At 39.6% G+C, this 23,830-nt stretch overlaps 1 protein-coding gene across 3 annotated transcripts in view; it reads left to right on the top strand.

Moving 5' to 3' along the window:
* The window catches only part of SNX24 (sorting nexin 24), a 93,580-nt gene that overhangs the window by 38,061 nt on the left and 31,689 nt on the right, over positions 1-23,830 (top strand). For 2 of the 3 annotated variants that reach the window (XM_054054236.1, XM_054054237.1), the window contains exons 2-3: positions 9,690-9,773; positions 18,546-18,650. In XM_054054236.1, coding sequence (XP_053910211.1) covers positions 9,690-9,773; positions 18,546-18,650 — 189 coding nt within the window. Of the gene's footprint in view, positions 1-1,522; positions 1,556-9,689; positions 9,774-18,545; positions 18,651-23,830 lie in introns of those variants that run through there. The other variant, XM_054054238.1, reaches the window with a different exon arrangement.

The following is a 23,830-nucleotide window of genomic DNA, read 5'->3' on the forward strand; positions in this document are numbered from 1 at the left end:
ATAATACTTTATCTGGCTGAATCCACGTGCAGTATGTAATTACTAGATAGTTACCTCACTATCTTCTAAGTGATTGAGAGGCCAGTTGCAAATTAGCATGATTCTCACTGAATCAATTTTTGTTGTCTTTGAAATGATAAATATTTAATTGTACAACCAGTGCTCTCTGATAGGTTGTTCAATCTTTTATCACAGAATTGCTAATAGGATACTTTAATTATATATATTATTCTGGATATAGGTTTGTATTAGTCTTTGTGCTGCTACTGTATAAGATATATTTCTGCTTCTAATATATAAGATGTATACTGCAATATAGTGACATAATTGCACTGGATGTAGTCTCCATAAGCAGTTTAGATGTTCACTTTTCTTAGACATGGGTGTTTGGGTCAAATTCAGCTCATTCAGTTCAGCTCATTGCTTGGGTTTATACTGTAGCTCTAATTAAAGAAAGCAAATTATTCATGTCCCTGCGTTCTTCCCTGGAGTTCAAGTCAAATCTGAACACTGCATTCCTCTGAACGTCACACTTTTGTGGGATACCTGCATCTTGCTGACTGCAGCTCCTGCAGATGTACCCATGAAAGAGCCAGGCTGGCCCCGTTTGCACTGAGCTTTGTCCAGATGTTTCCACAAGCTTTGCAACTTTTGCTTTCCGCACTTCTGCTACTGTCAACTCTGACAGCATTACCTGAACTAGATTAAATCTGGCTCAAAAATATCTGCATTCACAACAGCCTCTAGGCCAACTACAACATAAATGCTCTGTTCAGAAGCTTAAAAACTTAAATCTTAATATGAGCACCATAGTTCATTATTTTGGGGCACTGTTGCATTTTCTTCAGTTGTGGCGCTGACTTTGTCACTTCCATTCTCTCCACCTTCCATATATGTGAGGAGCAGTTGGATGTATCGATAACCACATCCTGGTAATCTGCTTCAGATCTTGTGTCTGTCACAGCAGTTTTACTCCAGTAAGAATGAAACTGCCTTATAGCGCTTTGAGTTTATTCCCTCATCCCACTTTGAGTTACCATTTGAAAGAGCTTAACCTGGCAAGAGAAGCCTTTGGTGGGCTGGGTGGCATTCTTTTATAAATTGATGTGATGACTATTCTTTTTAGAAACAAGTGCTGGTGTTTGAAGTAGTGCTCTCAGCTGCACGTAGGAATAATGCAGGTGGCAGGCAATAATACAGGTAATTAGGTTTCCATTCTGGAAGGCAGGCCAGTGCTCATTCAGTGAAAGTTTAGATGAGCTAACTCCTTGAAAGGAAGTGCCTGAAAATGTTGCATGCATCCTGACTGATCGTCTTCATTAACAGAAAAGCAATTGAATCCTTCAGTTTGGGACTGAAGACAGGCTAATCTCAATATTTAAATGTCACGTTTGAAGGATCTTTACTAAGCTGCACAGACATTCAGAAAAGCAACCTACTTTGACTACTGCTCTTGAAAAATTAATTCGGATAAACTACTCATGTTGACAGATAAAGAGGAGCAGAGACTTCTCAGATGGATTATTGTGAAGACCTTAATAAGAAATGACGTAAGGTGCGTATACAGTATTTCTTTTGCCTGGTATTTACTCACCATGAAGAAAGTGGAGCTGATTTTGTAATAGCTTGTGTATAGTGTAACTTGACTAAATGCTGTTGTATTTGATGTTTATGTATGTTTACATACATACTAGCAGAGGAAAAGGCTAAATTCACATTCCGTGGTAGACATGCCATGAAATATAAGACAGGACAAAGCTAGCTTCGTTGAAGTATAGTGCTCATCACACTGTTATATGTATACTCTTTTATTGTGTTCTTTGACACCATTTGACATTTCTATTTGTAAATAAAACTGCAGTACTTTGGAGGTCTTAGGTGGCCCAGGTGTTTTTCAGACAGCAAATACAAGTACAGACAAAGTAACACAGACTTGAAGTCTCTAGAAAATACTTTGACTTGTGTCTAGCGTCTTGCAAAAAGGAGTTTCCTGCAGCTAGTTGGCTGCAATACAGGGGCATTTTCATTGTGGTTAGAAGTCATGTCCTGCCTTGAGAAGTGGAAGAACTTTATTTATGGACTCTGCAGATAAAATAGCAAAGGATTTTGTGACAAAATAGAAGAGTCCTTATAGTTCATGAAACTTAGAATTCATCTGTTTCATGTCAATATAATTTTGCCATCAGTTTGGCGTTTTTTTGCAGTATTCAAGTATTTTTTTCCCAATGTACTATTTCTATTGGAAAGTTCATCTTTTCCATAAAAAGTCTCATGGTTGTTCTATTAGCAGAACACTTCTGATAAGAGACATTGAGATGATCCAGATGGACAAATAGAGCAGGCTATTTTTTCTGTCTGTGTAACTGTAGGCATTAGCATGTATTAGTAACTTTTCCTTTTTCAGTAAAAGATCAACACATTTTTCCTTAAGCTTGATTCTGAGGAAGTTAGCCAAATAGGTGACTGTGGTGACAATGAGCTTTTAAAAGAATATCATCTGTGTAACAGTTGTGCTCTGCAGGACTACTAAAGAAAAATATCAAAAGCAAGTCAGATCTTGTATCTTCTTGGTTTGATTACAAATTAGATTTCCACAGTCAGTGCTTTGCTGGCAAGGGAGAGGCTTTTTAGTTTGGAAAGCCAAGTAAGTTATTTTTCAGGAAATGACAGAGGAGTTCCTATGGGGTTTTATGAACCATGTGTTTGGAAAAGATTGGTTTAAAGGGAGTTCAAAAAAGAAATCAGAAAACTCCCTATTCTTACATGTCAGCTGCTCTTTCATTCAACAGTGACAGATCTGTTGAAGCCTCCCTCAAGCTTCCCATGTTGTAGGAATTACAAAACTGTCTGGGTTGCACTATATGTTGTTTTACTACCTCTTCGTCTAAACCCTAAGAACTACAAGATGCACTTCTCAAAGACCATCTTCTGAAAATCCCCATGAGTCTTATGCACACCTTTTGTACATAATTCCTACAAGAACTGTGCCATTTTACGAAGCAGAGGATGGATGCCCGTACTGCAAAATAATGTAGGAGAAGGAATATCCGTAATTATTCTGAAGTATCAGTGGGAAAGGCAAGCTGTATGCTGAAAGATTCTTGAAGAGACTGTAATCTGGTCTGGGTAGGTACTAACACCAGTAGCACTGGTAAGTGTTAGTGAAGAGACAGCTTTTTCAGTAAATATAAGGCTGACATAAAATTAGTAAAGAGACATTTGAAATAGGAGCCATGTTTATTAGAGCTGCACTTGTGGTCATTCTTAGGTACACATATTTTTTTGGTTTTGTAATGAAAGTCCAAGTTAGATTGCAGTAATGTGAGATTTAACAGAAGGAGTCAGTGAAAGAACATACTTTTCCTCTCAATGGGTTTATGTCACAGGAGAAAATCTGTTTATTGCGTTAAAAAAAACATAAGGCTGCTTCTTCAGGCCAGGAGATGCACAGGCTGGAGCTGGTGGGAATAACCTGGAAATCCAGCAGCAAATGTGTCACTTCTCTGACATGGTCTTTCTCCGTCATAGACTCTGAACAAAGCAACATCATAACTGCATAATATCAGTTATGTTATTTATATATTATTTACATAGTTAATAGAACTATATACTTTTTTCATGTGGTGTAACTTAATATTGTAGAGTGTTATTGGGACTAAGTGAAAGAGTCTGATTTCAGATAACAGACATGATGATGCTGCTTATGGGGCTGCTTATGGGTACAACCCAGTTTTTTGGCTGACTTTAGGTAAGATAAGTGTATCATGTAATGAATAATGTAATGGATCTGAATATCTTTCGAGCCCTCCGGTAAAAGTGAAGCATTTGTTTTGAATAGGGCTGTACTTCCGGAGGTTGAAGCACAGATGCAACAATCAGTTGCCTGGGTCAGCAGAGAGGCAGAGGTAGCTGGGGGCTCATTGCCTATCTTTAAGCACCAGAGCTCCAAAGATCTGTGCTAGCAGAGCTGCCGTCTGCAGCTTCTTCTTTCTACCTGCTTTCAGGGATGTCATGAAAAGGGTTCAGCACATGTGAGTACTACTGCTAGGAAGGGTGGATGGCTCTCAGCTCTGTCCCTGTTCATCCTCCCCTCCAACACTCTTCTGATACCTGTCTTTTACTTCTTTTATGGTCTTATGGGAAGACCATGCAGGAGCTTCTGTAGGGACTGCTTATGTAGGGTGGAGAGAACAGTTGCTACAGGGAGGAGACAAAGATGTGACTATAAGCTGCCTACCTAAAGCACATAAGGTCTTAAGTCTCAACAAATGGATGTGGTGGGCATAACCCAAAGTAAATAATGGGTTCAAAACAGAGGAGAACTAGAAAGGACTGTGATTGCCCGAGAGAGAAAAAGGGAGATTTCCCACGCCTTATGCCTCCGTAACCCATGTCAGACTGTCTCTGCGCCCTTGAGCTCCCCTGTGCCCACTGCAGAACTGAGTTTTGCTGCCCCCCTCTTCCAAGGGATGAAGTTAGAATACATTAATTTGTTTTCATTCGGAGGATAGCAAGATTCAGTTTTATCAAGGCTGAGATGAAGTTTGAGTTGGCTCTGAATGCTGTCCCTGTCTCCACCTCTGCTCTAGAGGGCATTCAGAAGTGTGGAGCATTGCCATGAGGCCCTTACACCCCTGAGATACTGAACTGCTGGTGCAGCTGTGTGCAGCTCTGGTTACCACCACCACCACCTACATGCTCTTACCACTGATTTGGTGGACTATCATTTTCCCTTGGATCAGTTGGATAGGAATGGTTTTAAAGTCATTTTTTTGATCTCTGCTGTATGCCGTGGTCTTGTTCTAGTCATAGCACAACTGAGACAGAAAATGTGCCGTTGTCTGAACAATAATGAAACACTAAACACGTGGAAATCCTATTAGTGTTTCATGGACCATAGCTGTCATTTCATTTGCTCTGGAATTCCTTCCATATGGCCATGACAAAGGTTAAGGTTGAGTTTCTTGACACTTTGAATGCGTTAACTGTTCCTCAGACAGAAGTCTGTCAAGCAGACTAAAGGGATATATTTATTTCTGTAAGTAGTATATTAAATAGAACTAGTATTGGTGAGCTTGGTCTTGAGGGAGACAAAGCACAGTACTAGAATTTTGTGGGATTTTCTTTCCTGATGAATGTTAGACAAATGTATCTGGGTTTTGTACACTTCTCTTTTTCTGCTTCTGGTTTTTGTACCTCCTCGTTCTAAACAAGGCTGCCCCAAATCTCTTTCTCAACTGTAATGTTTCAGAAGTCTATGTACTTTGCAATTAATTTTTCCGTCTATATTTATACACAATGTGTTAGTATTAATTTACCGTAAACTGTTTAGTTAATATAATTTCCATAAGCAAATATAAAAGTGCCGTCTTTGTAGTTCTTATGTAATAGAAAACCAAGCTGAGAAATATTCTTGTTAGTTTTCCTTCCTACTCCCAGTCAGGTTGCCCTTCTTGCCTGTGTGTCTTTATTAAATTAATCATTCTGGGTTTTTTTGAGACAAAGGTACTGGAGCTACCTGTTTTGGTGTCAAATTATCAGAAAAAAATATGTACTTTTAAATCTAGTGTAAACGTTTGACATAGGTAAGAACTGAAAGAGGAAAGTATCAGTGTTTTTTACCACACAGTTCTTGATGTGCACTTACAAAACAGTGAGCTTACAGGAAGAGAAAGTGGTTCTTGTATGTCTTATTAGTTCCTGGTTTCTTCCATCTGTGTTTTCTGTCTTAGAAATGCACAGTGATACAGTAGCGGTTGTTTGCCAGTGTATAACTGAATTTAGTTATTATGTATTATGGTCCAGTTTCTGTAACAAGAAGAGAAATGTCAGTGTTCATGAAAGTTCTGAAAAGGGATCATTCAATTAGAGATTTGCTAATGATCAGAAATTGATAAATTCAGGAAAATGGCAAACAGAGACATGCTTGCTAGTAATAAGAAATGAAGAAAATGGTTTCTAAGGTCTGACTATAATCCACGTCATTGTAACAAAGTAGGGGCAAAAAAAATTGTTGTGTTTATTTTTTTTTTAATTATATGTTTTGTAATTGGAAATGGAAGTTTTTATTATTGTATTAACAAAAACCATAGGAATTCATAAAGATTTTCCTTCACAGGTTTGATGGTTATGAATTGCAGTGGTATATCTGCAATTCTGTTAGGCAAAAGATCACCTTTATTCATACTGATATCCATTCGAAAGCTATTTGCCCCATACATCATTTATGTGGGTTAAATTCTCTTGGAAGAATGCTTTTAATGAATACTGGTCCTCTGGCTTGGCGCAAGCACCGTTGAGAACTGTTGTGGTAGTAAGCAAGAAAGGTGAGTGATTTCTAGTTTCAGATTATGGTTTACAAGTACTCTTTACTCTTTTCTAATTAGTGTCTTGGTATCTATGGTCCCTTGTGTCCTAGTCAGGATGAACTGCAGATATAATTTCACTACAGTATAATTTCTGGTATTTCAATGGCTATTTTGCTTGTCTTAGTCAGTGATTAATTGTTGCATTTTTCATTTAACTAACTGTCACTTATAAAAAGTAAAGTCTTTTCAGAGTTATCTGTTCGTAGAACATGAACATTTTTACAAGAAAAGTAATTTCCTTGCAGTGTTGCATATTTTCTCCCATAGTTCTTCCGTCTTTATTTTGGCACTTTCATCTGTGTTCACCAGTTTCCTTACATTGTTTTTCTGTCAGGGCCTGCAGTTGCTCAATTAAATTTGTGCAAGGTTTGTCTACAGCTATTTTGAATCCATGAAGAGATCCTGTCTCTCTCATGAGCTAGTGTATCTTTCTGTCTTTCACACAAAGCTGTGTTGTTATATGAAATGATGGCACAGAAACTCGTTTCTGCACTTGTAGTTTGCTCTTGTGGATTGTGATCTGGTTAGCAGTGAGGAGACAAACCTGGAATTTATGCTGTCTGAATAAAGCCACTTAATAATATGAAGTTCATAAGCACACTATGTGTAATTTTACTTACTTGCATGTCTGCTTTACAAGTTAATTTGTAATCAATTTAATATTAGATTTGCATTAAATGAAAACATTTACAGTTCATCCACTTATTTATCACAGATTGCTTTATATTTCTGAAATACACGTGCCACAGTGTGTAGATTGGGAACAACTACCTTTTGCAGGGTTTTGTTGTCAAACTGTAATTTTCAGCCTTGTGTATATCAGATCTCTTGTCCAGCTTTGTAATATTAGATGGCTCCCAAAGCTGGGTCCAGGGGCTCTGGACAGTAGGAGTAGAAGGTAAAGTTAAAGCCACCATAATAATACAACCAGTTGAGGGTGTAAAGGTAGCGGATTTGTGGGTTTGGAAGTGGTATCACTGTTCATGGGAAGCTGTGGTTCTCTTGTCTCACATTTTCTGCAGAAGTGGTGGACAAATATATTCTTCAGTGTCATCTTGTTACCAAAATTGTGCAAACAGTAATTAAAACTTAGCTAAGATTAAAAAGGAGGCTGGATAAATGCTGCATATTTTTTGGTGTTCTGAAGCCATTTCTGCAATTCCTTCACCAGTGGTGAAACACAGAACAAAATAGATACATGCTTTGATAGAAGGTCCACAGAGGGATTTATATTTCTTTTCTTCCCTGTATTCCAAGTATTCTCCTTTATAAAATGACACGTTTATAGGCTTTAAAGGGAAAGACATTTCTCTGAAGTCACACATATATGTCTAAAACCAAAATGGGACTGCATGAGCCAAGCTACGATTCTCAAGAAAGTTACCTATCAAAGGAGTGCTTATAGCTGAGGCAGGAGCCCTTTAGACTTCTACAAATTGCTTGGCAAACCCTGTAGCCAACAGAAGTGCTAAAGTAATGGTGGTGTGGTGGCTTTTAGATAATTGAGGTGTAGGTGGGTATTATGAGTGGCCTGTAATCACAGGAGATTTAATATCAAGTTAATTCAAAACCTTTGCTACACCTTAACTAGTGACTCGTGGACACTTCTGACATAACTAGGTTCGTATTCTGTAATCCATGCTTCTCACCAAGTTATCCTTGAAACTTCTTCAATACAGTGACTTTCCTGTGCAATCCAGAGCAAAACTGTTTCTTTCATACGGTGTGTAGAATATAAGTTGTAAGTAATGTTTTCCTCTCATGTAATTAGGATGTTGTCTCAACTGAAGAAAAAAGCCTATGAAGATTTTTCTTTGGATGTGATTCTCTTTACAACTCTGAACTTACAACGTATTCCTAAGGGTGCTTTGGAGGTTTTCACGTGCAGAGGAAAATTGTTTAAGAGCCAATAACTGTTATCTAAATAGATTGGGGGTGGAATCAATGCACCCAAATAAGGTCATCTGCTTGTGGTGATTAGGACACAGAACTAGTTCTTTTCAGAGAGGTAGAATGTAATGCAAGTTATTTTGATGGATTACAATGATCTGAACTAATTTTGGTGGTGTAAACATTGGTGTGAAGTGACTGCAGTCCCGTCCATGCTGCATTCAAACAAAGGTAGATGCATTTCCCTCAAGATTAAATAAAATGCTGTCCATTTCTAATGTGGTTTGGTTAGCCGGTGAAAACTATAGCATTTTGACCTGTTTGAAAGGCAGTTCTAGTGGACAACAGGAATTGTTTATCCAGCAGGTTTCTGTGTGTTTGCTCTGATCGGTGCTATCTGGGCATGTTGTGACAGAATTCCCTTTTTTTTCTGCATTCAGACATAAACAGTCTTTAGAAATTTATTTCAAAGAACTTTTTATTTGGCCTAGGTCTTGGGTCTTGATGTAATCATCTGTCCTGAACATCACCTCTCACTGTCCTGGAGATAATGATTTCCAGCATTTTCTGAGCAAAACAGAAAACAAAGAACTAGATAGACCAAGCACCTTTTCTCTATTGCTTTTTTGCTGATCTTGTCTTTATTTAATAGACCATGTTTTCCTGAGTACTTCAAAATATTTCTCATCACTTGCCCTCAGAACTGACATGGTGACCTGAGAATCAAGAAAATGTCATGTTAGTGACTACTAATTAGTGGATCCAGAGAGCTTCTTCTCCTGGCCTTTTAACCTTCCAGAGGCAGCAACAAAAGCTGTCACATGTATCATACAAAGAAAACAAGCATTTGCCATGTTGGGTTTTTCGATTTCCCAGGGTGTAGATGGTAGCACAAGCTCAATTGAGACTGCTGATGAATTTGTAAGTTAGGAAGAAATTAACCTATGATATACTGTTTGCATTTATTTTCCCTTTTGTATGCATAGCATACTGTATCTGTTACCCAGTTCTTAGTGGGCACGTGTGAGTGTGTTAATATGGTGTGTTGTAAAATAGAAAAAGACTGAATCTTTATTTATTTTCTCCTTTTTTATTTGTTCTTCACATCCTCTGTTTTTAAATTTTTTTGTAACAACTTCAAAATGTAGTAAGTATTTCTGAAAGGGAATATTTTATTGCTTAATTTTTCATGCACAGCATACCATCCAAGCTTAACTTGTGTTTTTGTATATTTCTTGAACAAACTTATTAACAGAAGATTCAGCTATACTTCCTGATAATCATTGTTGTACTTGTGTTCCTTGTGAGTCATCACAGATTTTTGGGACCACCTACTGGGAATGACTGTGGTAAAATATGAAGTCACTGCCATGTCACAGAAATGTTTGTGCAAGTAACATTAATCTCCTTTTTATTATTTATAATTTTCAGGTCTTTAAAATAGAGGTGCTAATGAATGGAAGGAAACATTTTGTGGAGAAGAGATACAGTGAATTCCATGCACTTCATAAAAAGGTAGTGATCTCATTCTTTATAAGATGTGACCTTATTTTGCTGTATCTATGATGTTTTCCTCTCTGTAGAAGTTGTTACTATACATGGTTAAATGCATGTTGTGATTCATGTCTCTGGAACTGAGTTCACAACTTTCTCAGTTTCTTTATTTTTTGGAAGGGGATGGTGACTTCTCAGATGTTAATGACTCTGCTTTTCATTTTGATCATTGTTTACATGCTGTATTGTTAAAATGCTGTCTGTAGTGTGTTTCTTTCTTGTAAAATCACAAAACAGGACACGTTCCTATAGCAAATAAATATGTTTTTGTTTTTTATCCAGTTAGGCAAATAATTTATTAGTTCTATAATCTGTTGCTAACCTGCTATATGTAAATCTGAGGAAACAACTTGCATACACCAGGAAACTGGACATGAAAAAGACAGAATCACAGAATGACCTGAGTTGGAAGAGACCCACAAAGATTGCTGAGTCCAACTGCTGTCCCTGGATAAGACAACACCAGCAATAACCCCGTGTGTCTGAGGGCATTGTCCAAATGCTTCTTGAATATTGTCAAGCTTGGCACCATGATTTCCTCCCCAGGGAGCCTGTTCCAGTGCCGTCCTCTGACTGAGGCACCTTCTCCTAGTATCCAGCCTAACCCTCCCCAGCCCATCTTCCTGCCATTCACTCAGGTTGTCATTAGCCACCACTGAGAAGAGATCGGTGACTGCTCCTCCTCCTTCCCTTGTAAGGAAGCAATAAACTGCTATGAGGTACCCCCTCTGACTCCTGTTCTCCAGGTGGAAGAGACCAAGTGACTTCAGCCACTCTTCAGTAGCTTTTGATCCTTTTTATACTACGGTGCCCAAAACTGCACACAGTAGTAGAGGTGAGGCCACACCAATGCAGAGTAGGGTGGGAACACTGAATAGATCATCTCACTCTGCTGCTTTTCAGACAATGAATGTGATATAAAATATTTGCTAAGCTTGTCTACTGAATCATCTTACTCATATATGAAGGGGAACTCAACATTTTCGAGATTAGTTATCCACTAATTGTTCTTTAAATTGTTTTGTTCACTGTTAAAAGAAAAGTATTTTTCCTTTCCATGCTGAACTGGATGCTGCTGTACAGTTCTGCAGCTTAAAAGCAAGTGTTACATTTTTTCCTGCCTTACAGAGGCCAAGTGCTGTGAAGGAGAATTTTGCTAAAGCATTGCAGCCCTTTGCAGGCAGTGCAGCAGCAATGAAGAGCTTCAGTCCTTTGTTCTTAGGATGCGAGTCAACTGAACATTGTTGGTTTATAGCTCTTAGTGGTGGTGGAGTGAGTGCACACACTCAGCTGCTCTAAATGACGCTGCTTGCCTTCAGTATAGAATCATAGAATGGTTTAGGCTGGAAGGGACTTTAAAACCCCCTGCCATGGCCAGGGACATCTCCCACCAGACCAGGCTGCTCAAACCCCTGTCCAGCCTGGCCTTAAACACTTTCAGGAATGGGGCATTCACAATTTCCCTGGGCAAACAGTGCCAGTGCCTCACCACCCTCATTGGGAAGAATTTCTTCCTAATGTCTAATCTAAATCTTTCCCTTTCTAATTTAAAGCCATTCCCCCTCGTTCTGTTACCACATACCTTGGAAAAAACCCCTCCCCAGCTTTCTTGAAGACCCCTGTAGGTACTGGAATGTTCCTATAAGGTCTCCCCAGAGCCTTGTCTTCTCCAGGCTGCACAACCCTAACTCTCTCAGCCTGTTCTCATAGCAGAGGTGCTTAAGCCCTCAGATCATTTTCATAGCTGTCCTCCGGACCGATTCCAACAGTTCTATATCCTTATGTTGAGAATTCCACAGTACTCCAGTATTGTTATGCTGAACACAATACTCCAGTTGGGGTCTCATGAGAGCAGAGCAGAAGGGGAGTAATTCTTTTGATGCAGCCCAGGATACAGTTGGCTTTCTCACCTGCACATTGCTGGTTCAAGTCAAGCTTCTCATCAAGCAGCACCTCCAAGACCTTCTTCACAGGCTGCTCTGAGGAGCGTGAGTGTTACAGCTTCTGCCGCTGCAGTGTAAGAGGAGCTTATCCACCCTAGAATGTTTGCTCATGTCCCTGAATCAGCTCAGGAATTATCTTATTCAGGGCAGAAGCATTATCCTGGTGGCAGGGAGTATGGATTTTGCCAGCCTTCTATGCTGCGTGGATATAAGTAAACCTGGGTAAAGAAAGGGCAACTATTAACTGATTTGTGTGTTTACCCTCAAAAGTCCAAGAATATATTTTGCTTTATTGCACTATAATTAAGATGTGCTGGTATTCCTTGCTTTTTTGCTTCCTAGTTGTGGTATCTTCCCAGTTGGGTTGATCTGCTGGAGGATAGGGAGGCTCTGCAAAGGAATCTGAACAGGCTGGACCAATGGGCTGAGACCAGTGGCATGAAGTTTAATAAGGCCAAAAGCCAGGTCCTGCACTTGGGGCACAACAACCCTATGCAGTGCTACAGACTAGGGGAAGAGTGGCTAGAAAGCTGCCTGGAGGAGAAGGACATGGTCCAGAGTGTGCCCAGGTGGCCAGGAAGGCCAATGGCATCTCGGCTTCTGTCAGAAATGGCATGGCGAGCAGGTTCAGGGAGGTGATTCTGCCCCTGTACTCAGCACTGGTGAGACCACACCTTCAATACTGTGCTCAGTTCTGGGCCCCTCGCTACAAAGATGTTGAGGCTCTGGAGCGTGTTCAGAGAAGAGGAACAAAGCTGGGGAAGGGGCTGGAGAACAAGTCTTACGAGGAGCAGCTGAGGGAACTGGGGTTGTTTAGCCTTGAGAAGAGGAGAGACCTTATTGCTGAGGGGACACCTTATTGCTCTCTATGACTACCTGAAAGGAGAGAAGAGAGCTGGCCTCTTCTCCAAAGTGACAGGGGACAGGACAAGGGGGAATGGCCTCAAGTTGCACCAGGGGAGGTTCAGACTAGATATCAGAAAAAGAATTTTCACAGGGTCATCGGGCGCTGGAACAGGCTGCCCAGGGAGGTGGTGGAGTCCCCATCCCTGGAGGGATTTAAAAGATCGGTAGACAAGGTGCTCAGGGACATGGTTTAGTGGCATGTAGGAATAGTTGGATTCCTCAATGATCCAAGAGGACTTTTCCAACCTGGTGATTCTATTGTCTGCTGCTACCTTTTAATACTCATTTCCTTGTTTATTCTTTTAATTTAGCTATGTCTCATATTTTTCCCCTTGTATTCACGTTGAGTATGATACCACATGATAACAGTGTCACATCACCCAAGCCATGCAATAGATGTCTAGTTATTTCACATATGACAGTGATCCTGGAATTGAAAGTAAAGCAAGTGAGTAGAAATTATACAACTAAATAAGTTGGGAACTATTAAGAGAGGGAATTCAGAATTTATGTGCTTAAAATACCATGCCCAAGTAGACCATCTCCTGAAGTTAGGATAGAACACAACAGAATAATTACATTTGGAAGGGAACAACAATGATAGTGTGGTCCAATTGCCTGACCCTTTCAGGGCTGACCAGAAGTTAAGGCATGTTATTAAGGGCAGTGTCCAAGTACCTTTTAAACACTGACAGACCTGCAGCATCGACCACCTCTTTAGGAAGCCTGTTCCGGTGTTTGACCATCCTCCTGGTAAAGAAACACTTCCTAACATCCAGTGTAAACCTGCCGTGGCACAGCTTCAAACCATTCCCACGCATCATGTCACTGAATCCCAGGGAGAAGCCATCAGCACTTCCCTCTCCATTTCCCCTTCTCAGGAATCTGTAGAGAGCTATGAGATCATCCCTCTGCCTGCTTTTCTCCAAACTAGACAAACTGATAGTCCTTAGCCTCCCCTCATAGGCTATGCCTTCCAGCCCTTCCATCAGCTTTGTTGCCCTCCTCTGAATGCATTCAAGTACCCTAAGATTTTTTGTAAGTTGTAAGGCCCAGAACTGCACACAGCACTCAAGGTGGTGGATCGCCATACGGGTGTAGCCCCATTCACTACAACCCTTTGAGTTCTGCCTTTTAACCCAGTTCTTTACCCCATACCCAGTGTATACCTGCTTATCCCACAGCAGGACAACTTGTCCAGAAGGATACAATGATAGAAGGATAGAGCATCAAAAACCTTACTAAAATCTGGAAAATCGAAATCCACCACTTTCCCTTTGTACACTGGGCAGGTGTCCTTATCCTGGAAGGGTATTAAATTAGTTGAAGAGGACTTTTCCTTTATGAACCTGTGTTCACTGTGCTTGATTACCTTATTATTCTTTAAATGTATTTGAATAGCATGCAGTATAATCTTCTCCATAATTTTTCCAGGAACTGAGGTTAGGCTACTAGATCTGTAGTTTCTTGGGTCTTCCCTTAAAACCTTCTTGCAAAGTAGAATAACATTGAGTAGCTTCCAGTCAGCTGGAGCTTCCCCAGACTCCCAAGGCCTTTGACAGGTGATTGAGAAGTGTTCTGCTGTACCCTAGAGGGAGTCAAGTCAGGCCCCATGGACTTAGGAACATTCAGCTGATACACTAAGTCCCTTACAATTTCAGTGCTAACAAATGGAAAGTTTCTGTTGCTGCACTTAGGTTCCTGAAACTCAGTGAACCTAACAGCCCAAGGTCCATCAGTTTTATTAAAGACTGAGGCAATAAAAAACCCAAAAGTATTGCATGCGTCTTCCTTTTCTTCTTCCCTTTTTCATTGTCTGCTTTCACTATCATTTCTGGAATTGCAGTTAATGCCCACAAAAGTCATGAATGGCTGTAGTCTTATTCTTAGATTTGTCTCGTTTTACACTGCTTCCTCTGCAGTAACTCATTTTGCAGAGATTTCCTTAGAACAACTGAAGAAACATAAATGACAGTCCCTTTCTCTCCCTCCAGAAACAGCAAAATAAGCAAAACGTGATAAACAAGTATTTTAATCAGACACTTTGCAACACTCTTCAGTTTGTTTCATCCTACTCTTCATCTGCCTGCTGTCTGTTTATATTGCTCTACACACATGATAGTGACTTCTTCTTATTTGTTCCCTGTACAGATGCAAACCACCCAGCATGTTTTTCACAACAATTCTTTTCTTAATTCTTGCATTCTGAAGTTGTAGTAGAAGTGCAGTAAATATAGTTGAACAGCTCATGCTCTGAACCTGTACTTGGGAGTACCGGGAGCATATGGCTGTTGGTTGATGAGAAGTTCGACATGAGCCGGCAACATGCGCTCGCAGCCCAGAAGTACAACCATATCCTGGGCTGCATCAAATGAATCGTTGCCAGCAGGAGAGAGGTGATTCTCCCCTCTGGTGAGACCTCACCTGTAGTCCTGTGTCCAGTTCTGAAATCTCCAATGTAAGGGTATGGAACTGTTGGAAAGGGTCCAGAGGAGGCCACGGAGATGATCAGAGGGCTGAAGGACCTCTGCTATGAGGACAGGCTGAGAGAGTTAGAGTTGTTCAGCCTGGAGAAGAGAAGGCTCTAGAGAGACTTTATAGTGACCTTCCAGTACCTGCAGGGAGCTACGGGAAAGCTGGGGAGGGACTTTTCACAGGGGCATGTGGCGATAAGACAAGGGAAAATTGCTTTAAATGGGAAGGGGGAGGATTTAGACTAGACATTAGGAAGACATTCTTCCTGATGAGAGTGGTGAGGCACTGGCACAGGCTGCCCAGGGCAGTGGTGACTGCTTCAGCCCTGGAGGTGTTCCAGGCCAGGTCGGATGGGGCCTTGGGCAGCCTGGTCTAGTGGGACATGTCCCTGCCCATGGCAAGGTCGTTGAAACTGCACGGGTTTTGAGGTCCCTTCCAACCCAAATTATTCTGTGATTCTGCGTTCAGCACTACAGAAATCGTGAAGGATATGTGGTAATGCATTATGATGTTTCACCCTTTTTTTCTACTTTCTGTTTTGTGTTAGGGCAGAAAATCTCAGCACTCTTAAATAAGCAGATGGTGTAATTGAACAATTTTTGTTCAGGAAGACTGTTTTAAACTTGTATCTTGATTATTCTTTGTGAAATATTTGTTCACATCCCGTGACACTATTTATACTCGGGTGCAGATACCAGTTCGCTTTCAGCATGCCAATAAGGTATTTATTTTTCATTCCTTTCTTGCCCTTTAATTTAAATTGTAAGTTTCACTCTAAACTGCTGTGAGTACATGGCAGTTGGAAAGGTATCTTTAGACTTACTGCATATTCAGGGTGCCCTTTGTGCTGGAGACACTGTAGTAAGCAGGAGAAACAAAGCTTCTTCAGAGAACAGCTGTGGCATGAAATGGGAATAGAGGCTGAAGGGGAGACTGTGCCTTTCACTGGAGAAGGCTGTGCTCCACGGGCATTGTATGGAGGAAGGAGGACACCGTTGCTCATATTGGATGTTATTCATTCGTTGGAATGCCAATTAAGGGTTTGATTCTATTTTTTTTTAAACAAAACTGGATTTGATCTTTCTTATATTCCAGTTGTGTAAAAATTGTGAAGTCCCGTTTCCTGTGCAATCTGGCTGTAGTGGAAAAGGTTTGAAATCTTTTCAAGACTGCCATGCTAAACCAGGAGGAGAAACTATTCCATTGACAGAAAACATCCCCTACTGTTGGCTTTTTTGAAATTGTTTGCATAGGTCATTATACTTTGCCTTGGTCATGACTGACAAACCAGGCCTTTGAGGCTGTGCACCATTCACATTTACAGTATTGGACTCAAGGCTAAACAAAATTTTTATAATTCTCATATGGAGGGGTTTTTAGAAAGAATTAAATTGTTCCTATGTGTATAACATGGTTAAAAATACAATGTTTTATTTGTATTTATTGTATTTGTATTTCTTCCTTTACAGTTTTAAATATTGGTATTACTTTTTAAGCACTAGAATGCTGGAAGGTGACAGTGTTACAACTATTGCATTAAAATCTGCAAAATCTTGAATTCCATACATCATTATGACAGTTATTTATAATTCTAGAATAATTAGTGTACACTAAATAATATTGATTTTTCACACTAGGACACATTATTCTTTACTTGATAATTTGACCTATCTCTTAATCTGCTAGGAAACAGAGAGTACAGTATGTCAAACAGGCATTAGGTCAGTGTTGTGGACCGAAAGGTATTACAGACAATAATTGTCCTCAGATAAGTTTTTCTTGTGTAGGGACAGGTCAGAAGCAATATAACTAATAAATATGTAGATTTGCTTAATATTCTTTGACATTGTAATCATTATTTCTTGCACTATGTTATTGGCTTCTTGTAATCATAAGAAAGTGGGCTTAACATTTCTTCCTTGTGCATCTATATAACATGTACTTTATATCTATATATAGTACGGTACCATGCTTGCACGTTTAAGCAATTGTTTATTGGATGCTTTACACAACAGGGCCACAGAGCACAAAAGGATTGTTAATCATCAGCCGAGGTACCAGCCACAGAGTATTTATCTTGTAAGCGGCTAGACCTCGGTGAATGCTTGTATTGTTTCAGATTTGTCTCCTTTCATCTGGAGCGTTCTCCTCATTTGTTACTCATCTGCAGGTGCTGTCATAGTTCGCAACAGCTGTGACCGTAGCTTCTTCAATACTCTCAACCAATTTAGAGGAGAAAACGGGGCTTTATGTTCTGGCTTTAAGATCAGTCAGTAAAAGTACATGGATTTGGGACTTTTTTTTGGTGGCTTGTTTTTTTCACTTCACATTTAATTGTAATTTAGCACTGTTAAGAAACAACGAAGTTGTAAAATGTTTCCAGAGCAATTGAGATTTCCTTGCTGCAGCTTCGTTACTTGTGATTGTAGAGACGTTGATATGTTGGCACTGCTTTTTCCTATAGTGACATCTCAGCAAGCTCAGAAATGAAATGTAAATTCTCAGTCTCCCATGGGTGTGCATGTCAAAGTCAATTTTGAGCTTCTTTCGTTGCATTCCTTGCCTCAGATTTACTCAGAGGCAATATCCAACAGAAAGAATGTGTAATGTCACCTTCTATTAAAATGCAATGGAATCTATTCGAATTATTATTTTTGCTCTGTAGTTTTGAGGAAAACTTTAATAATTTTTTTGTTTGCCCCAGCAAGAGGATCCTTGGTGTTGTCAGGCTGTGTGTTTGTGGCTATCGGTATGCACTCATGCGTATGCATGTACTCATTTCCGTATGTGTCTGTAAAAGCCTGCTATGGGAATCTTTAGAGGAATAGTTACGGAGCAATCTTGGAAATATATTCAGTGGCAATCTTGCTATTTCTGCATATAAGGTATTAAATGCAACTGTTGGTGCTATTTGAGAGCATAGATATTTTGCTCCCTTGATTGCCATCTCTCCAGAGAAATGGTTAGTTCTCCCTTCTCCCACCTGCTCATAGTTGTTGAAATCTGGACTTACAAATAGCCGTGGTGTTTTGTAACCTCAATTAGCAAGGTGCTATCTGGGTACGTTGTGGTAACATTGGGAGGTATCCTGCCAGGCTAACTAATCAGGAACTCAAGTATTTCCATGTAGCTCTTGCTGGTTTGTTTTAAGGCTGTGAAGCACAAGAAATTGTTAGTAGTGTTCCTTTTCACTGTCTGGGGCAGCTAGACATGGAGATTTTTAAATGCAACCTCTAGGTATGAAGTCTGCTTTATTTCAGTGAGCTGAGGTTAAGTAACTTCATTGCTGTGCTGTTGTCCTTTTCACATAAGTGTTTTACTTTTCCTGCCTCATCTCTAACGTAAATGTCTTTACTTTAAAGGGACATTATTATACTTTGTTTCTGTCTGCATTTCTTTTCATTTGCAGCTCAAGAAGTTCATAAGGACCCCTGAGATCCCTTCAAAGCATGTGAGAAACTGGGTCCCCAAGGTTCTGGAGCAGCGACGACAAGGCTTGGAGTTGTACTTGCAGGTGAGTCTCTTCTTCACACTGTGAAAGTAAGAGCAGCATCCATTTCCAGAGTGGTAGTATGCAAAGCATTTGAAGATACAACAGGTATGAAGTTGAGTGTTTAACTGATCAGCAATTTTAGAGGTGGGAAACGAGCTGGATACTTACCAGCCATGATTGTTTCTGTTCACTTAGCAAGTCTAGCAGCTAGGAATCCAGACTGTTTTGCATTTTTTTCCAGATATTGGCAGAAGATACTGTCTGACTTCAGTGAACCTGTTAGTACCTCGTTTTTCTGTGCCTAAAATGGGGAAAATAATGCTATTATTTCTGAAGTTGTTCTGATCCTACCAATGGAAAGTGTCGCAGAAGAGATACAATGAGTCTTTACTTAACTAGCCTCTATTTAGACAGATGAGGGAAGAATCAGCTTATAGAATCTATATCCCTCTACTATACATACTATACCTGAATTGTTGATTCATTTGAAAAAAACACCTGTCACCCAATATTGATCTCAGTCAGTTTGGAAAGTTTGATTTTAGTCCTAGATTGTACCTGTTTCAGTTCTGATTTTGCTACAGACTGTCTAGTTCGGTTCTGAATTTGGTACTGACTGTAAAAGGAGTCTTCAGGAATGACCCAGACACTAAAGACATCTAAATATACCGGTGATGCATCCCAGCCTTTTTTGATCAACAGAATTCCTACTGTCACCGTGATTGCTTTAAAAATGCCCTGTAGTGCAGTTTCACAGCCACTTCTCTTGTGACAACGCCAGATTAAGATGTCCTCTAGAGACTTTCTCAGTTCACTGCGTCTTCAGATGTACTGATGCAAGTACTGTTTTATTGAAGGGGATCGTAGAAAAATTATCTGAGTCAAAAGATAGTTGTTTTGGGAAGAAAGCAGAAGTGAGTATTCTATTTTTACTCAAATCAGAGTGGTAAAAGTAGCAAAACTTACAGAGATCTGATTTATGTCATTCCCAGTTGCAGTGGCACAACTGGAAGTATGGTGAACTGCAACATGGTCAGTGAACTGCATTCTTAGTGAGTAGATGGTAATCTGCACCACTCAGGAACCTCCGTTATTCTCAGGAAAGTTTATTAAGGAAAACTCTTAAGGAGGAGAATAGAATTATAGTGTGATATGAGACAGTATTACTTCTGACATTAAACTGTTAAAAAGGAATTAGAAAATAAGAAGGAAAGCACAGCTTAGATTATTTTCTGAGATATAAGGAGTGATTCAGGCAACATAATTTATTTTTTATTTTTAAGTACTCAGTATTGTTACATTGGAAAAATAAATCATCTTTTTCCTTCTTGCTCTTTGATACTTATAGCAACTTTAGCATCTAAAACTTAAACTTACTGTGTCGGTGAAAAAACAGTACTATCGTAGACTTTTATTTTGAAAAGCAAAGGGGCCTTTTTGGTTTTGATGGCTGTCAACACAGCTTGCTCCATCATCGTTATGTTTTTCTTTTATAGCCATTTGCTCTGAATTTTGTGGTTTTTTCTGATTTTCATGGAACTGGCTTTTGAAGAATATCGCTACTAAGGCATATGTACCAATTTCTCTTTTGAAAGTTGATTTTGTTGAAAAGATAAAGGGTGAATTGGTTGTCATTTTTTAATTGCTGGTAAACTAAAATAACATCGCCCCCTACTGGAAGAGTTAGTCAACTCTTGTTCTTGTACAGTCTTGTACGTTTTGTTAACTTTTCCCCTTCTGTCAACACTGGCTATCATAGGAATATGCAGTTAGGTTGGAGGTTACTTGGAGAAGAGAAGACTCTGAGGAGGCATTATTATGGCCTTTCAGTAGTTAAATGGGGCTTAGAGGAAAGGTGGGGAAAAGCTTTTTAGCATGGCCCCTAGCAACAGGACAGGGGATAATGGTTTTAAACTAAGAGAGGAGATATTTACACTTGATACTTGGAAGAATTTTTTTTTTTGCTGAGGGTGGTGAAGCAGTGGCACAGGCTGCTCAGAGAAGTGGTGGATACCCCATCCTTGGAAACATTCAAGGTCAGGTTGAATGGGGCTCTGAGCAGCCTGATCCAGTGGAAGATGTCCTTCCTCACTTCAAGGGGTGTGGACTGGATAACCTTCATGGTCCCTTCCAGCCCAAACCCTTCGATGATTCTGTGACTGCTGGATGTCATCTGATTAAGATATGACAAGTGTCTAAGTTATATCCATAGTAATTGCATGCTGAATTAAAACAAGAATAAAAATCATTATTACTGTTGTCATAGTCATTAATTTCTGGGTTTGCTGACAGAAAACAGAACTAATCATCAGTGAAATTTTTATTTTTAAAATAATGGAAGCCTCATTTTAGACAATTGTGTACTTTCTAAGGCATGGTGTAGGAACATACTACAATTTCAGAAGACTTGATCACCATTTAATACCATGCATATAAAATATTGCAAACATATTTTCAGGTGATACTAATGAGAATTAATCTGTAAGATTAATAAGATGGCTGCTGTCATCAGTGGTGATATTAGTAATCGGCCTTTTTTGCAGCTGGTAAACTGTTACGAACTCATGGTAGTCATAGAATCATGGAATGGTTTGGGTTGGAAGGGTCCTTAAAGCCCATCCAGTTCCAACCCCCCTGCCATGGGCAGGGACACCTCCCACTACACCAGGCTGCCCAAGGCCCATCCAACCTGGCCTTGAACACCTTCAGGGATGGGGCAGCCACAGCTTCCCTGGGCAGCCTGTGCCAGTGCCTCACCACTCTCATCGTGAAGAACATCATTAACTGTTTTTTCAAAGCCAGCCAGAATCTCATGCAGAGATTGATCATCTATGCAGATGTTACATTCAAATAATTTATTTTATATAATACATATTCATTATTGCACTTTGTACCTTGAAAACTCTACAGGCAAGAGTAACATACCATGCAGTTAGTAATCAAATACAGACCTGTATCTGACATGGTCTAATCATATTGGTTTCTTAAGATATTTTTAATTAAGTAGTCTTTTCTAGTTGAATGCAGATTAAGGTAATGATATGAAATTAGAATAGTAGAAACAATCTGAGTCAAGTGGTAAAGAAAGCAACAAATGCCCCTGTCTGAGCTGGAGGGTGTTGCAGTTGCCAGTAGCTTGTTACTTCTTTGTGACCTCTTTGTGGTGAAATCACCCTCTTAAATCCTTTCCTTTTCTTAAATCCTTTTTGTTTGTTTCATGGAGTGGATGGACAGGAGCTCAGAAACTTTTAATTATGTCTTTCTGAAGAACAGCAAAATTATGAATAAACCAAATATTATTACATTGTGAGATACAAATAGTAATTTTCTTAAATTTATCAGCATCTACTGTCAGCTAGTATTAATGAGATGTCTTATTTTTCTCTTGTATTTGAAAGGTTGAGTGGGGATTTTTTCTTGTTAAAACAAACCAGTTCTCATGGAACTGTGAAAAAAATATTTATCCGTATTGTTTTTAAGTGACTTTCATATTTTTGAAGTTGGGCTAGAAATTAGAACTTTAGTTTCTAACACTGTGGAACAATTGACTAGTAAGCACTAGTATTTCAGCTGCATGTGTATCAATAATACAGAGCACTTGCGTTTTCTGAGAACAAGCCACTAACTGACAAAAGGAAAGAATGATTGTGTTTAATTTATTAATGAGGAAGCAGATGCAAAGATAAGTGGATGACGGAGTGTGGCCCCAAACGTTCAAGCAAATTAGTATGAAGCAATAGGGTACTGCTCCTCTTCTGGTCCATGGTAACTGTCTCTGTGCGTGATCATAACCTGCAGCACACAGGACTGAAATCGAGCTGGTTTAGTCTTTGTCAGTTAAGAAGATCCCTATTACTGGCGGTGGAAGAAGACTGAAGTAGTTCTAATTACTTTGTGGTGACTATCAAGTAAGAGTTACCATAAATCAATTATTGTGTGATATAAATTCTGGCTAAATAGTTACTTATTTGTATATCTGAGCTTGTATCTCGTAATACAGCAGAGGTGATAATGTAAATGGTTTTAATTTGAAATTTGTAAAATAAATCATTAGGTTACACTGTTGCTGACAAAAATCTCTGTAATAGTAATAGTAGATTGCACCAAGATTTGAACTTAGCTATGATTTGTTTATGATTGTGAAATGTCTGTTCTTGACACATTTCCTGAGGATTCTGGTGTGGAGAAAAGGTATAAGATATAGAATTGAGGTTGCTGGTTTTTGTAGGAGCCTGTAATTTGAGCATGGCTGCCAACTGAGCCTGCTTTGAAAGCCTGTGTGTTTGTAAGCCTGGAGAACTACATTTGCTTGAAAGTACCAGAAAATAAAGGTAAGTACAGAAGGTGGTAGGGCAGATTTGTAGTTTACATTGTAGGTTCTGGGTGGTGTTTGTTTGGTTGGTTTTGTTTCAATTTTTTAGTCCACTTTATAATCTTGTACTGACCATGTATCACAACAAAATATAGAAATATGGTCTGCTTTGGAAGTGTATTTAAAGGAGATATAGATCACTTGAAATGCTCACTTTTGCATTTCATTTTTGTATGAGTTCAGTAGGTCATTTTCCAGATGGACCAGCTGAACTGGTAGTTGGGGTGTTATTTTGGACATTGAAGACGCTGTTGGGATTCCTAAGGGCAGCACTGAGGGACCTTACCTAATTGGTTATCGAAGCAGCTTCAGCTGCATTGTCAATCAGATCAGTATGTGTTACAAATAGATTTTATATGATGTACTCTTGGAGGAGCAGTTTTTATGGAGCTTATTTCCAGTGAATTGGTAATGGGAAAGAATTTGATCTAGCCACCTGCTCTCTGCTGATTTGGAGTTAGGTCATATCCTTGTCCCAGTAAGCTGACACTGGATGTTATTGCCATCCAGTCTCTCTGCCCCAGGGACTTGCCCTCTGACAGGTCTGCCTTTTAAAGTTCAATGGAATAGATATTTTCTAACCCCCTTGGGCAGAAGAAATCTCATCGTTTGCTGATATCATCAGTCCAACAAGATAACAGGCATCATTAACAGAATTCACTGTGAAGTGGCACCCACACCTCAGCATGAGACCATGTGTCTGCTTCTGATCCCCACTGAAATGATTTGCATATGGAGGTAGATTTTGGAGGAGACCCATATTTTTTTATGAGCTTCAGGATACTAACTTGTTTCTTGTGGTCTAGGTGACCTGAAGAAATTCTTCTTG

Source organism: Cuculus canorus, chromosome Z (assembly GCF_017976375.1).
Source record: "Cuculus canorus isolate bCucCan1 chromosome Z, bCucCan1.pri, whole genome shotgun sequence".
NCBI lineage: Eukaryota > Metazoa > Chordata > Aves > Cuculiformes > Cuculidae > Cuculus > Cuculus canorus.